The sequence below is a fragment of the Durio zibethinus genome, chromosome 1, assembly GCF_047325235.1.
Source record: "Durio zibethinus cultivar Kanyao isolate XHJ-2024 chromosome 1, ASM4732523v1, whole genome shotgun sequence".
In the NCBI taxonomy this organism is placed as follows: Eukaryota; Viridiplantae; Streptophyta; class Magnoliopsida; order Malvales; family Malvaceae; genus Durio; species Durio zibethinus.
In genome coordinates this window covers 8,918,500-8,934,774 of record NC_143162.1, presented here as the reverse complement: position 1 = coordinate 8,934,774, position 16,275 = coordinate 8,918,500, and the positions used below count along the sequence as shown (strand labels likewise).

Here is a 16,275-nt window from a genome sequence, read left to right as displayed (position 1 = left end):
AACTTCAGCTATCTTTGAGTCTTAATGATTTTTGACCCATTGTCAAGAAAATTAGACTCCATAAAATGAAGATACAAGTTAATGACTTGTTAGTTTTTTATAATAATCTAAATCCAGTATTACTGTCATTCATTAATGTCATATAGTTTATATATATATATATATAAAGATTGTCTGAGGATATAAAACATAAAGATAAGTAGCAAGTAAAGATAGATACAAAGGAAGATAGAATCCTAAGCTTTGTTTTCCAATCAACATCAACTTTGTGAGATTGGAATAATATCTTAGAAAACTTAAATATAACAGCATCGTACACACAGTTAATGAAGTAAGCATGTGCTAGATTTGGTCAATACCAACAAGATCTTAAAGGAACCAACCCTCCCCACATGAATCACAAATTGTGTCAATTCTTTCTTTACCTAATTATTAAGAAAAAAGAAGCCAACGATACCAAACCAGGTTATGACTTGGTTCAAATGACCACCTGAAATCCGGTAAAGCCCCTAATCATGCTTGTTCCCATTCTCTTTTCCATTAATTAGTTCTAATCAAACTTTGATTAGTCCGTCCGCACTGTCAAATGGGGACATTTACACATTTTCACTTTACAAATCTAAAGAACCCAGCAAGCTAGAAAAAGAAAAATGAACACAAATGAAGAAATGTGGAAATTATTAATTAATTTAACTATAATTATAGGATTCTTTTATAATTGAAATGTTTTTATTACCAATAGAAGCATGAAAAAATACCTACTACTAAAGAACATATCTTACAATCATTGAAGGCTAAGGAGAGCTTCCTAACTTAATGTTTCAATTATTACATAACATTTATACCAGAAGAGATAATCTAAATTAGATATCAACAGTAATAACTTGTAGGATTCTATCAGCTGTAAGAGTAGTATCCCCAAACTTCCTTAGTCCTTGTTGGCCAAATGTGATAGGTATATTCAATTATAATTATAGGGTTTTGATTAGGCACAAACCACATGAGATAAGATGCATCATGTATTTAGGGCTGGCATGGTCTGTTCACATGTGAAATTTAAGGAGGGAATATTTTGGAGTGAAGAGTGGCACGCGACAAACAGATGAGCCGAAGTGCAACCCATGTGAATGTGGGACGGGTCCACGGCCCACAGAATATAGCCTCAACAGGGCCATTAAAACATGTCCGAATGCAGTCTTTGAAATCAAGCCGAGTCTCAATAAAAAAACATTATACGCCCATACCCATTCAATTTTATTTTTTTTTTATGAGTTATACTTCGGAAACGTGATGGTAGTAATAATTGGCACTGCACAAAGGTATCACAATTGTTTAGGAAAGCAAGATTTTATATTATCTCAACAAAAGAAGGATTAGAAAGGAGGGAGAAAGCTAAACATATACTATTTTATCTGATTTAATTAGACCCATGCTTTGATAGCGATGGAATCATCACAATCCATCACACTATTTTTTAATTATAAACTAATTTAAGAGAAAGAGAGAGAAAAAAATAGACATACAAAAGGCAAAATCCAGCACACATCACATGTAGGGAAGATATTGCTATCTCCCCATGTATGATACAAGATATAGAGGAAAAACAGGGAATTCATTTTTGGGTTTTGTTTCTTTTTTTGGTCTTTCCTTTTTTTGGAGGGGGGGGGGGGGGGGGTTTAAATTTCAGATTGGGTTGTTTATAAAGAGTCAGCTCAATGGTGCGGTGCAGCTGATGCTCTTGCTGGTGTTGGAGGCTTGCATTGATAGCACTTCGCAAACAACCCGAAAGTGTCAATTTGCTTGATGAAATTGGTCATGCTAGCCCATCCACCGAACCCAAATCCAGCTACCAGAACCCACACCACAATAAAGGCGTTGAAAGCATACATTGCAGTCCAGCTTGGCATGAAGAATGGAGGCTTTTCTGCAGCATTCTGCTCAGGAGAGTCAAGAGAAGCACAAAATTAATTAAACTCCCTAAATTCAATCGGGTTGAACTTAGATATTGATTTTAAGTTTACAAAGTTGGGCAAGCAAATCAGTCAATTGGGGTTGGCATTTGTTGACAAAAAATGTGACTAACTGCTAGAGACCAAACCGGAGGGAAAAGAGTCAAGTCAGCCAGCTCATCCAGACAGAGTCCAACACTGCACTGTAGCATATAACTAAATGAAAAAGACATGCCAACCATCCAATTGTTCTCGTACTGTTTCCATATCCAAGCCTTGAATGCTTTTGCACATTTGCTGCGCACTCACCCCCACCCCTCTCTCTCTCTCTCTCCACACAATTTGGCCACAGCTATACCGTGGAATGTGGGAATCCTCGTCAAACCTTCCGCCAGTGCCCACTTAATTTTTAAAGACCAACATAACCCTAACAAATAAAGATAACTACAGCTTGAACCATATATAAAGTGATCAAAAGTGCTCTCCTGGCAATTGGGACAACAAGATAATGATCCTAATGAACTTTTGTTAAAAAAGAGGGTTAGTATCAGTGAAGTGAAGCAAAAAGTAAAACGAAAAAAATTTTCTACCTGTCGAGCTGAGGCTTTTCTGTAGGTGAGCATATGGGCCATAGCTGGGATGATGTAGACGGTGAAGCTAACCAAAAGAGCACCAACTGCAGAGTTTATTGGCCCAAAGAATGGGAAGATGATCGCCAGGAACCAGATAGGAATCACCACTGGCAGCCTTGCCAGCGCCCTCAAACAAATGCTTCTTGTGTCATGCATCCCTATCACTTTCTCCCACACGAAGTACAATGGCGTACAAGCAAACCCAAATGTTATAAACTGCAACCATTTCATGAAATCACACTGTTAATTTTTTTTACTATTAAAAGCATCATTACACATTCAAATGAAACAAAGTCGTTGCCTTAAAATACTAGTAGTACTTGTACTTTACGAGGTAAACTGCTCCTAAAATGCCTAGCAAGCAATGATTAAAAAATGTTAACCATGCAGTAAAACAATCTAGTAAAAAATACTTGAAAGTAAAGTAGACCTGGTGAATAAGCATTAAGATGACGGCGGCGTCACGGAAACCGGACTTAGGGAGGAGAGAGAAGGCATTGGAATGGTTGAGGAGCTGGTCCCCGAACGCCCAGTAGACGGCTGAAGCGGATGGAATGGTTAGGGTAAATACGTACAATGTGGCAAACAAGTATATGTACTTGAATTTTTGAGGCTTCCACATTGCATGCATGATTTCCCTGAAGAAAGGAAAAGAAAAAAAAAAATCCTTCAAGCAAAATTTTACCTAGAAAAAGAAGGTGATAAAACAAGGTAATTAAGTTCATCATTAACTTTTGTTAGTTTATACTTTATAATAAGTTGATTAGGAAGTATGCTTATAAGGCGTCAAGCCATTGGATGCTCAAGTAACAGGTGGGGGAAACAACTGACGTTCTTTGGATTTTTTAGTATTTTTTTGGGGGTGAATGAACTATGCACTATTGAGTCTATGATAGAGAAATTATGATACAAGGTAAAGACAAAGGAGACTCGACTAGATTAAGATCGGGATCAAGCTGTAACAGAGAAAAACAATTCGCAAATAGTTGAACATATGTCCATTTTACTGTTCAATTTCCTAGAGAAATGGAGAAAGAAGGGGGAATTGTAATGTTTGTTTTCGAGCAAGCAAAAGTAGTTTGCATGAATTTGTCTGGGTCTCGAACCCCAAGATGGCCGGCAAAAGCTGCAAAGAGAAGCCATGTAGAAACAAGAGAAAGAAAGGAGAAAGGGAAGTGTGAAGTCACTATTATTCTTCTAAGTTTTGAAGAAATTAAAAAGCGTACACAGTCACAGCATGTCCGCCAAAGGTGTAGAGAATGTTGGTGGCTCCGGTGAAGTAGAGCACTAGCTTTGTTGGACCGCTGTGCGTCACGCCCTCAGCCTGAGCAACAAAATATCATATGTAAAGAGAAAATAAAATGTATTGAAAACGGTTGTTTCATGGAAGATCACGGCCGTCGATTTGTTGATTTTAACATTACTTTTTTTACCTGGCCGTGAACAAAGGCAGCTATGGCCAAGTACCAGGCCGTATAGGTGGTCATCCCAAGGCCTATAAAAGACCAAATACGATAGTTATGAAAGGAGGGTATGAAAACTGTGGTTGCGCAGCAAGCTCCAAAAATATAGGTCCATGTCCTCTTGTCCAGTTTGTCATTGATGTAGTAAATATTACTGTTATCAAACAAGTAAAAAACCAAAAATAAATAAATAATGAAACCCAGTTTCAGATTCTGCTTAAATTTGATGTAAATCAAGAAGACAGATCGATACTAGCCTTGCGCAAGCTATAAGTTGTATGACAGATCCGAATAAGAGGAAAGTACAGTTGAAGGCAAGTCCAACTGCCTTCCAGTATGGACCCAGCAGCCCGTCAAGCACTTCAAACCACTGCAATCCGAAACAGTTAGTAGTAACTTTTTAGTATAGTGGAGATCGCTAAAAGAGCATTTGTTGGACAACAGCAATCCTTTCGAGATATTTTTTCTAGGGTTATGCTAAGGAAGATTAGGTATCACTGGTGGTGATGGGTTTCCAGTTTCTTGACAAGCTACACAAACCTGGATGACATGGTTCTTGAAGCTGACGTTCTCTTTCTCCTTCCTGCTTCTATACTCTATATAGAGTACACTGATGAGATATGCAGTCCAACTTCCCATCAGTCCATAGAAAACCTGAAGCAGAATTCCTGACAGCATACCCAATTGAGAGAAGGAATAAGGCAGTGTCAACAGCACTTGCGCCACCTATAAGAAAAACGGAAGAAACAAATTTTGTCACTTTAAGAGAAAATTGATGAGGCGAACTGATAGTTGAAGATAATTGGGTAATGGGTGTTGCACAGGGTACTTGATTGGAGGCGCAGCTGAACCAGGCATCCCAAGCAGAGCCACCATGCCAGAGGAGGTTCTTAACACTAAACATTGATTGTTCTTCTTCTTCTTTTTCTTCATCTCTGGTTTCAAGCTCCGTCTCGCTAAAGTTGGAGACTATTGCTTCTTCTGCTTGCTTCTGAGGCAACATTGTCTTCGTTTTTCTCTAGAGGCAACGTCTATATCCTGGTAGATCTGAAACATAAAAGAGACATCTAGTGAGACAAAAACTATACTCAAACGATGCAGCCCCAAGAAACCGAAAGTCAATAATACCCCAGATCCAAACTCCCGCCATTTCTTCCAGAAACGTAGAAAAAGATAAACTAAAACTTCCATTCCGTAGAAATACACCAAAAGAATATGGAAAGAAAAATAAGGAAAAGGTCAAGAGAGTTGAGAACAAAAAGAAAAGAATGTTAACATGTTTTTCACAAACCAAACCAAAGAGAAAGAAATCCCCCCCCCCCCCCCCAACCCCCAGTACTACTTTCAACAAACCTTGTTCTGAGTTGTCTCTTTCGTGTAAAAAATCGAAGAAAATCAACCAGAGATCTGTCAATGACCCCAAAATGAGTGTGATTTAAAGACTGTCCTTTGCTCTGAGTTGATCTATCGCCTTTTTTTCCTTCTTTTACTCCGAATGGAAAAAAAAAAAAAAACAGACTTTGATATAGTATTATATCAATCTGGATAGAAAACGAAAAGCCAAAGAGGCTAACAGGGCAGAGTTGGATATTTGCAATAAGAGTTTTTAAGCATTCTCCATTCCAAGAATTGGCAGAGAGAGCTTTAAATGCCTCCCCAAATAATTTCCTCAAATCTCCAGCTCCGAATCTCTTTGCCTCCCCTTCCTCCGTCAATAAACTTTAGCCACAGTAAAAGCTCCTCAATTTAATGCAGCCACCAAGTTCCTGCTGAAAGAAAAGCGGCGCCGCACCCAAAGACGGCGATACCTTAAAAGCAGGAATAAATCTCTCTCACTCCTCCCTCGCCTCACCTCCCTACTCAATGGTCTTCGCAGTTGTTGAACAAAAGACTTTTTCACTCCTATTCAACTGCTATAAAGATATATATATAGTATTTTATAGTAACACTACAGTTGCATCAAAGAGTGTTACTCTATTTTTTTTCTTTTCTTTCTTTTTTTTTTTTTTTTTTTTTGCTTTGAAATTTCCTCTACCTCAACAGTAAGGAGTTTGAAAGAAAAAAGTGACAGTGACTAAACCCAAAATTCCCTGTGTATTCCACTTCTGATTCGATTCTTGGGTTCTTCAGTTTCTTTTGGTGGGTAAGAGATAATTATAGACCTAAAGCGACTGAGACGTCGTTCTGATCACAAAGAGAGACTCAACCTAACGAAAGACCTTTGCTTTTTGTAGCCCTCCTGCAAACTTTGCTTCAACGGCTAACACATCTAATCTATCTACATTAATCAAAGTTTTTATCTTTACTCTGTTATTTTACCTGGCTCTGTCTCAAGTGTTTGCTTTATGATTATGTAACGGTGGCTCGGTGCCAGGATAATTTATTTCGACCACAGAGACAGAGCTTGTTTCCAATGCTATTAAATTTTGTTATATTTCTGTGCTTTTTAAGAAATGCTGCTGTTGTTGCCTGAACGCTTTGATCCAAATCCAAATCTCATTCAATATTGCCGGGGATTAAATTTTCCCAATTAAATTCCTTTTTTGTTTTGTGTTAATATCATAAATGGTTCTAGTAAAATAGTTAATGCAATATTTTAACTTTAAAAATTTTTAATATAATATTTAAATTATAAATTTATTAATTAATATGATATTTAAAAATTTATTTTTATGTCACATGTTATCATTTGAAATTAATCACATTAAAAATAAATATTATTTTAATTAAAAAAATTTATAATTAAAGTACATTAATAAAAAATTTTAAAATCTAAATATCACAATAATATTTTATTATAATTTAATAATCATTTAAGATATAAATATGTTTTCTAACGTTGGATTCATTTTTCATATTGAATTTTAATGGCTTAAATACAAAAATGGTCATGGATCATACAATTTCTATTATTTGGATAGCCAAAAAAATAAAATATATAATTAGATATTTAAATTTTCATTCTATCATACATTTATACTCAAATTAATGTTTTTAGCCAAATTGTTGACACTGTAACAATAACCAATAAAATCATGACACTTGTCAAAAAGCATCTAATCATCATCACATCATTATTGCTGCATCAATATTAAAAGAGAAATTAAAAAATTAAAAATTTTAGAGAAAATTTTGAAACGTTCATAAATTTTAGAAACAAAAATCTGAACATTTTCTAAAAATTCAAAATAATTTTCTGAAAAATTTAAAAATTATTAAAATCCCAAACTTAAAAAAAATTGAAAACCTTAAAAAATTCAAAAAGAAATTATTAAAACAAAAAAAATTAAAAATTAAAGAATTAAAAATAGTTAAAATTTTAAAAAAGTCCCAAAAATTCAAAAGTATGACAAATTTTTTAAAAATTTTAAAAGCCAAAAAATATGAAATAAAAAATTATAAAAAATAAAAAATCCTAATATTTTTAAACATACAAAAAAATTAAATTTAGAAAAATGAAACATTTAAAAAAATCTCAAAATTAAAAAAAAATTTTGAAAACGTTTAAAAAACTCCAAAATTTTAAAAATTAAAAATTAGAAATTTTAAAGTGCTAAGAATTTTGAAAAATACCAATATATAAATATGAAAAATAAAGTTTAGCCTTGCACGTTTCTTTTTTTCAATTTTTCTCAGATTTTATAATTTTTTCTTTTATGTAATTCTTTTGAAATATTTTAAAAAAAATTTCCATTTAATACGATTTCTTTTCATTTTAAAAAATTATTGGGATATTTTTAATTCTTTTGGATTTTTTAAGAATATGTTTTTTAATTTCTTTATATTTCATTTAAAATTTTCAGATTATTTTATTTTTCTGGAATTTATTATAAAAAAATTTTAGATTTTTTAAAAAAAATTTCAAGTCTAATTTTTAGTATTTGTTTTTTAATTTTTGAAAATTTTGCTTTAATTTTGTGGATTATTTTCATTTTTTACTTTTTTAAGAATTTTTTAAATTTTCATAGTTTTTAGATTTTGGGATTTTTAAAAATTTTTACTTTTATTTTTTAAAAAAAAATTAGTTTTTTAGAATTTATTTTTTATTTTTTTCTTTTTTAAATATTTTCTTATTTTTTAAAATCTTTGGGAATGTTTTTATTTTTTTAGCTTTTTTTTGGAAATTTTAAGAAATTATCGAGTTTACAGTCTTTTTAAATTTTTTTGTAGATTTTTTAAAATTTTTAAAAAATATTTTGAACTTTTTTAAAAAATAAGATTTCTTTTAATTTTTGAAAATTTTTTAAACTTTTGAAAATTTTTTACTAATACGAGTGGGATCATGATAATGTGAGGATAATTGAATGTTTTGACACGTGTTATAATTTTTAGTAAAAAAATTTATGATAAATAAAAAATTAAATATCTAATTGAAATTTATTTTTAAAATATTAAATTGATAGAAAACATACAAAGATAATTTTTGTATTTAATCCAATTTTAATTGATCGAGCCTCCGACGAACACAAACTTCCAGTTCCCTCCCCCCCTCCCCTCCCCCAAACCAACTGAAACGAATCCCATCACCCACTCAATTTCACCAACGCGTGCAATATACTGTCAAGGGAAACAGGCTATCAACTGATGAGTTTAATGGTATTGTTTTTGTCACGCCTGCTAGAGGCGTGTGGTGGTAGCACATTGGCAAGTCCCCCATGAAGGATGCGATGATGATTTCTTACATAATGGCCCGCCTAACTCATCCAATCAGTGAAAAAGGAGGCCCATTCATTGTTTTTCCTTTTTTTTTTTTTGGAAAATACAAGGTTTAGACTTTGTTATTTTTGGGGTTTGATGTTACAAGGCTTAGACTTTAATACTCTTTAAGCACTAATCAAGATATCTTTTAAGAGAGATAGCATTATATTCATTTTCTAGTTTTTTATCTTTAGAGAATAATGATATATAAGAAAATTTTATGATATATATTCCACAAATTTCATCAACAAAATTAGAAAGTTTGATACATATATTTAATGCATAAGATTATAATAAAATAAGATATAATAATATTATGAATAAAATTAAATTAAATAGTATTATTTTATTTTATATTTGATATATAAAAGGATTATAACATAATAATTTATTTATTAGTCAAAATTATATTTTATTAAAATTTAAATAATTTAAATTATTAATATAATTTTTAAAGATATAATAGAACATGTAAGTTTAATCTCATGAATTAAAAATAATTCTTTCTACTTTAAAAAAATTGAATCATCCTATAGTAGGAGAATGATTCATCTTTTTTATAATTCTATCATTTTTTAGATACAAATCAAATATAATATAAGATGACTATCATTTTATTTTATTTATCATCCTATACATCACATGTTACCTTATTTCTTTAAATTCTATTTAAATATTAATAAATTAATATAATAAATATATATATCAATCTTTTAATATTCATGTGTAAAATTTTACTCTCCTTTAAAACTTGAAATATAAATATTTAAGTTTAATATTTTTAATTTTTTTTAATTTTTAATGTATTCTTAATTTCATTTAAAGAGGATATTACGTGTTTAAAATTTTTTAAATTTATAATTTTTAGAATTCTGTCAAACATATATATGATTTAAGTTAATATTCTGTTGATATTTATTTTGTAAATTAATAATATTTAAAATTTAAATTCTATTTGTAAAGGTTTTTTTATAATTAAAAGTTTTATTATTTGAAAAAATAAAAAAGAAAAATGGAAGTTTGTAAAGGAAAAATGGATGAAGCGGAGCCAAGATGGACCCGCCACAATGCGGCACGCTTTTAAAGGAAGCCTTGTAAAACCACCACTATGCGGACGGCTCATGACACAAAAATGCCTTTTAATCGGACGGCTTAATTGGTTGTGGCCTATTACGTATGCTTGGACCAGCCCTTTATTATCTTTACAATTCAACCTTTTACTTTCTCCATTCTTCCAATTCTTGGATTCTCTTTTCATTTACTTTTGTTTAAAAAAAATCCACGCAAGTCATTGACATGCATAAAATCTTCATTTATTTGAATTTTCTTTTGTGATAAGAATAATTGTGATGCATTTAATTGTTGAGAGTATTTTGGTTAAAAGTGAGCAAGAAGTGATACGGACTTACAGTAAGAAAAATACGATAAAAAAGCATTGGAATTTGATTTCCAGGATGCATGTATAAAGTTAGGGTTTAAGAAAACTAAGTTAAGTTACAAAAATCATATTTGATACATAAAATTATTGACAGAATAGAATAATAATCATTTTATATTATATTTGATTTATATCTAAATAGATAAATAAAGATTATAAAGAGGATTAATATCATTTTATCATAAAATTATTCAATCCTCTCCACTTGGAGAGGATTGTTTTTAATCCTTAGTATTAAACTTACACATCTAATAATATTCTTAAAAATTATTTTAATAATTTAAATTGTATAAATTTCAAGAAAGGATAATTTTAACTAATAAATAAATTATCCTATCATAATCATTACATATATCAAACATAAAATAGGATTACATTATTTAATTTAATTATTTTTATAATATTATCTTATTTTATCGTATCATAATCTTGTGTACTAAACATGATCAAATAATATTAAAGAAGTTTAAAAATGAAGGGTTTAGAATAATATACTTGAACCTCCTTTTACTTAATTTCTAAATAAGACATTAGGTGGTGATATGAACTGAGTAGGTGACAATTGATGGGGTTTCCTATGGAACTTACGAAAGGTCCATGTAGATCAAGGTTGTTAATGTCATATTGGATAACATTTCGATTTTTTAAAAAAAATATAATATATACCGATACCAATTGTTTCAATATATTATTTTGGATTTTTTAGTTTAGTACAAATATATTTATAAACATGCATGAACTTGTACGTTATAATATTATTAATAAGTCACAAAATAAATATGTAAGATATTCATCAAATAAATAAGTTTAAAAACATAAGAAATAATATCATAACTTTTTTATAATATTTTTAAACACTTAATCTGATTATATGATATTTAAATAAGTATTTTTTTCATATAAATATTAAGATAAAAATAAAAAGATGAAAAAAATCAATTAAAGTTTTATGATTGTTAAACTTTATAAAATGAGTATAATTGTTTTCTTAAAAAAAAAAAAAACTAAAATACTTATAAACTTTGGTTTGAAAAAATAAAATATAAAATTATAAACTTTGGTTTGAAAAAATAAAGTATAAAATAAAAGTTAAAATAAAAAAAATAAAAAAACTCAACTTTTAAGGATTATTTTGTCAATTAATTTTATTTTTATTAAGTTAAAAATTATAAAATATATTTCACAGTCATGTATCAGCGGAAATATGCTATTCTATCGAAATTCACCGAAACGAACCGAAACTAATAAAAACAATCGGTATTATCCTATACCAAATTCGACACAAAAAATCATCCTTAGGTATACCGTATTTTGGTAGAACTGAAGCATATCGGCTAGTACAATTGACACCGAAATGAAATTAACAACTATGATATAAATTAAAGTGAGCTGCATTTAATGATTTCAGACAAATTGAATTATTGTAAGATGACTTATTTATTAATAGTTTAGAATATGGTGCATAATATATCGGATAAAAATATATAATTATTGATGAATAAAATTAATTTTTATATTAATTTTATTCATATTTTCAATAATTATGTTTGAATATAAATAATTATTATATGATAAATGGTTATAATTATTTGAATATAAATAGATTATTATTCATAAAGGTCATGATTATATAAAATGTTATAACTATTTGAACAGAAGTTTATATTTGTTTATTCATTATAAATAGATCTTTTAATATAATCATTTTTAGTACTTTTGCTTAGAGAATTTTGAGACTTTATTATATCATAAAGACATAATTGCCTTTAAAAAAGTATTCTTCACACCTCAAAGCCAAAATTTTTTTTTTATTATTTCTATTCTCTTGTTTATGTTTTTCTAGCAATTTAAAGGCAATTATAAAATTCATATTTCGTATGAGAACGATACAAGAAAAAGAAATTGGCAAAGTTGGCAAAATTGACTTTTGAAACAAGCATAGAAAGCTTCAATTATCCAAATAGTTTCTTGATGAAATAAACTACAAGGTAAGTTTCTCATTATTATCTTTCTAGTTTTATATTCTACTAAAATAATTGATGATTAATAATTCATAAGAGACCTTGAGGCTCATTGAATTTTACTTTTTTTTATTAACTATTCTTTTAATCTTTTGATTCTGAATTAAATTATTTAATTTATGATTTATGATTTTATGGTATGTTATATGTGAATTTTTTTTTATCATGGCATTGAATGATCATAAGTATAAAATAAATATGGAGTACTTGCTAGCTTTGGTAATGAATCTTTTATATTCTTATTATATTTTGGTAAAACCATGGTTATCAAATCAAAATGATAAAATTCTCAAAAATTATTTTAAGACATAAAAGAAATTGTGAATTTATAAATCTTTTTGAAAAAGAAGCAAGTATACATGTTCTTATCATATAAAATCATATTTTATGGTCCATATTCCATGACTGCATTTAATTGACAAGAGAATAATGTATAATTCATATTATTTGATTTATATAATATTATTTTGACAAGACATAAACATATTATCTAAGATAACTTTAATTCAATCAGAGAAGTTATATAATTCTTTGTAACTAGTTAAAAACACTTTTTATTTGTTAGGTGAAAACTTTTCATGTATTTTATAATTTAGACATAAAATTTATAGTATTATGTGGTTATACATGAAATTTTGACTGTTTTTAATGACATGAACCGTGGTGGATATGGCTTTAGTATCCATAATTAAATAATTTTTAAGTATATAAGAGTTGGAATGAAAGTCTCAAAAAGAAACTATAATAAGCATGAGTTTACTATTTTTGAAAATGATTATATTTTGTATCATACTTATTAATGCATACTATCATATTGAGTTGAAATAAAAGTTTTAAAACTTTTACGAAAAGAAAATATTAAGATACAGAATATTTGCTAGTTATATTTCACTAAAAGTGGATTTGGAGGTCTTCTACTTAAAAAAGAAAAACCACCATATAGTGAAAAGATAAATGAAATAGCAATTTGATTCAGTATATATGATATCTTAATAATTGAATAGGACATTCTTTAATAAAAGAATTACAAATTTGCACATGGTAGTGGTGATAAGAATAAAAAAATAAAAAAATACCACCATAGTGTTGTAAGGTTTTAGTATAATTTTATGAGCAAATTACACAAGCTAATAAGTTTAATACAACTTATTAAAGTAAAATTATGTAAAATTCTTTAAATATCTTAAAATAACTTGGTTTATTCATTGAGTTTATTCAGCTGTACTAAAAATATAATTGTATTAAAGATATATAAAAGTATGAAAATAAAATGATTGAAATTTATGGGTATAAAGTTGTGGCTACAACCAGTACCATCTATTTCTTAAAATGACAAGAACGAGACAATAATATCTAAAGCATATAAATGATATACAAAACAAAAAGTTAGAATATATTAAACTAAAGTAATTACATTAGAGATTCAATCTCAAATGAGGATATCTATCATAAAATAAAATTGAATTTCAAGATATTTTGTTAGTAGTACTACAAGTAGAATAGATTTAAACCCTTACTAATAGACACCAATAATGAGAACTCAACTTTAAATTATTAACCTTTAATTATAAAGTTTAATGGGTAAAAACAAGTTATTATTATGTGTTTGTTAAGTACTAGTAAAATACATTCAAATTTTAAAAACTAATGTGATCCATTGCATGGAGAGGATGAAAACTCTAACTATATAAATATAAAAGTAGTGCAACTTCAACAAGAAAAATTAAGGTCTCTCTTATAAATGTTTATGAATAGGATAAACATATAGCCATAATAGCATTAAAGCAGTTATAAACCTCTGACAAAATAATAAATAAGTATTATATGTATTATATCTTCAATTTTAATACTAGGAGTTGAGGTTTAGTCTACAGTTACTATCAACTTTGTTAGAATTTTAAGATATATATACTAATTAAAGGTTTAAATCGAGAGATACTTTTTTGTATTCATAATATTTATTTGTGTTAAAGGTAAAGATTAAGCACCAATATTCCAAACTAGTAGAGGATTGTTAGTAGTTTAAAATGTGGTGCATCACACATTAGATAGAAAGATATAATTATTGAAGAATAAAATTAATTTTTGTATTAATTTTATTCATATTTTAAATAATTATGTTTGAATATAAATAATTATTATATGATAAATTATTATAATTATTTTAATATAAATAGATTATTATTCATAAAAATCATGATTATAAAAAAAAATGTTATAACCATTTGAATAGAAGTTTATGTCTATCATTCATTATAAATAGATCTTTTGGTATAATCATTTTTACTACTTTTGCTTGAAGAATTTTGAGATTTTGTTATATCATAGAAGTATAATTACTTTTAAGAAAGTATTTTTTATACCTAAAAATCAAAATACTTTTTTATTATTTTATTCTCTTATTTATTTTTTCTAACATTGTTGGAATATTAGTAGAAGTATATAGGAGAACCATAACAAGAAAGTCCAAGTAGGTAAGCAACTCTAAAGGCGAGCATGTATGAGGGACAAAGAGCCTAAATGTTGATCCTCCTTCATGGTGTCGTGGCAAATGAGTGTATGCTAGCTTGACGAGTATAAAAGGATTCGGTGAGTATGGAAATTGACTTTATTGACTAGGTCATTAGATGCGTGAATAAAATCTACATTTATTTGAATTTTTTTTTGTGATAAGAGTATTTGTGATGTATTCGTAATAATATGAAAATTGTTTAATTTTTGATAATTTTAAATAAAAAAAATTAATGTATAAATAATTTTATACAAAAATGTGATATTGGAATCTTTATTTATTAAAATTAAAAATGTTATTTTAAAATCGGCTGAACATGCCCATAAATATCAGTTAAAAATTATTAAAAATGTTATTTTAAGAAATTTAACTTTATAGTTTGCACGCAAACTTATTGTCAATGACAAATCACTTTATTTATCATAAAACTTTTTGCCATAATTATCCAAACTAATACAAGTAAATGAAGGTGGTGACAATGGAAGTGACGGTGGCAATGGTGGTGGTGGAGCCACAAGGTATAAGGGCGGAGGAGTGTCCATATAAAATGGGGGAAATTAATGTTAGTGATATTCCAAACAAAACAGCCTCATAGCCCCATTCAAACGGGGATTTGTCTGCTCGGTGAGGGTTCTGACCCTTGGCCCGTTGGCCACCCAGCACATCTTCCACTTGCCCACTTCAAAAGATCCCCCCCAAGTTTATTCCACACTACACTGCTACTTTGTCCTCTTTTTCCATCTCCCCTTTGAGCTAAGTGACTAGTCGTTTTGACTGATAAAGTGCTTGTCGAAGTGAAGTGAGGTGGGATGAACCAATCTCAATAGCAGCCGTATTCTTTGAATTTTTTTTTCTCAAACCATTAAAAAAAATAGTACTTAGATTTTTTTTTCATTGGGTAGATAAATGCTTAGTGGGAGAAGCAATGATTAGTGAACAGATTTTAACGCCCTCGCTTTGGTCTTTTCTATGAGGATAAAAGTTTGCAGCATGTTCCATCCATGCCCCTCTCATGGGACCTGATTTTGCGTTTCTCTCCCACATTTGCCATCTTTACTTCTAATTTTCTTACTTTGCTTTGTCGAAAACATATTCCCTCATTGATCGGTAGGTGTGAAAGATTTAAAGATTACCACAAATGTTATAATTATATTGTTCAACTTTGATCTTTTCATCGTTCATTTATGTACGAGAAATAGTTCAAAGTAAAATTTTCACTGTAATAACACGCATTGTTGGCAGAGATAAAAGTTATGCTCTATCATTTTTATTCCATGCAATTTTCAATCATTCTAGCAAATTAATTGTACCACTGAGTTCAAACTAATGAAAATTTTTTCCATTAAGAAGAAAAGGTGAAGAAATGTGCAATTGTGGCGATGCCTTTTTTTCTTTTTTAAATCCTTTTAGGTATCCTATAATGTCAAGCTGATAAAGGTTAATCCAATATGAGAAGTCTTTGTAATTTTGTCGGCCAAACCACTGAATTAATGAACTTGGTTACATGAACCATGAGTTAAACTTTCATGGGAGTTAATAATGTAATCATGAATTAATGGTTA

General features: G+C 28.9%; 1 protein-coding gene across 1 annotated transcript; it reads right to left on the bottom strand.

The window, feature by feature from the left end:
• Positions 1-1,373: 1,373 nt before the first annotated feature.
• On the bottom strand, positions 1,374-5,944 carry LOC111311122 (auxin transporter-like protein 2). The gene is made up of 9 exons (XM_089762395.1): positions 5,398-5,944; positions 4,874-5,091; positions 4,585-4,770; positions 4,302-4,414; positions 4,015-4,198; positions 3,808-3,905; positions 3,012-3,219; positions 2,540-2,797; positions 1,374-1,934 (listed from the first exon to the last, which is right to left on the bottom strand). The coding sequence occupies exons 2-9, from the start codon at positions 5,045-5,047 to the stop codon at positions 1,713-1,715; spliced, it is 1,443 nt and encodes a 480-aa protein (XP_089618521.1). The 5' UTR covers positions 5,048-5,091; positions 5,398-5,944; the 3' UTR covers positions 1,374-1,712.
• Positions 5,945-16,275: the final 10,331 nt, after the last annotated feature.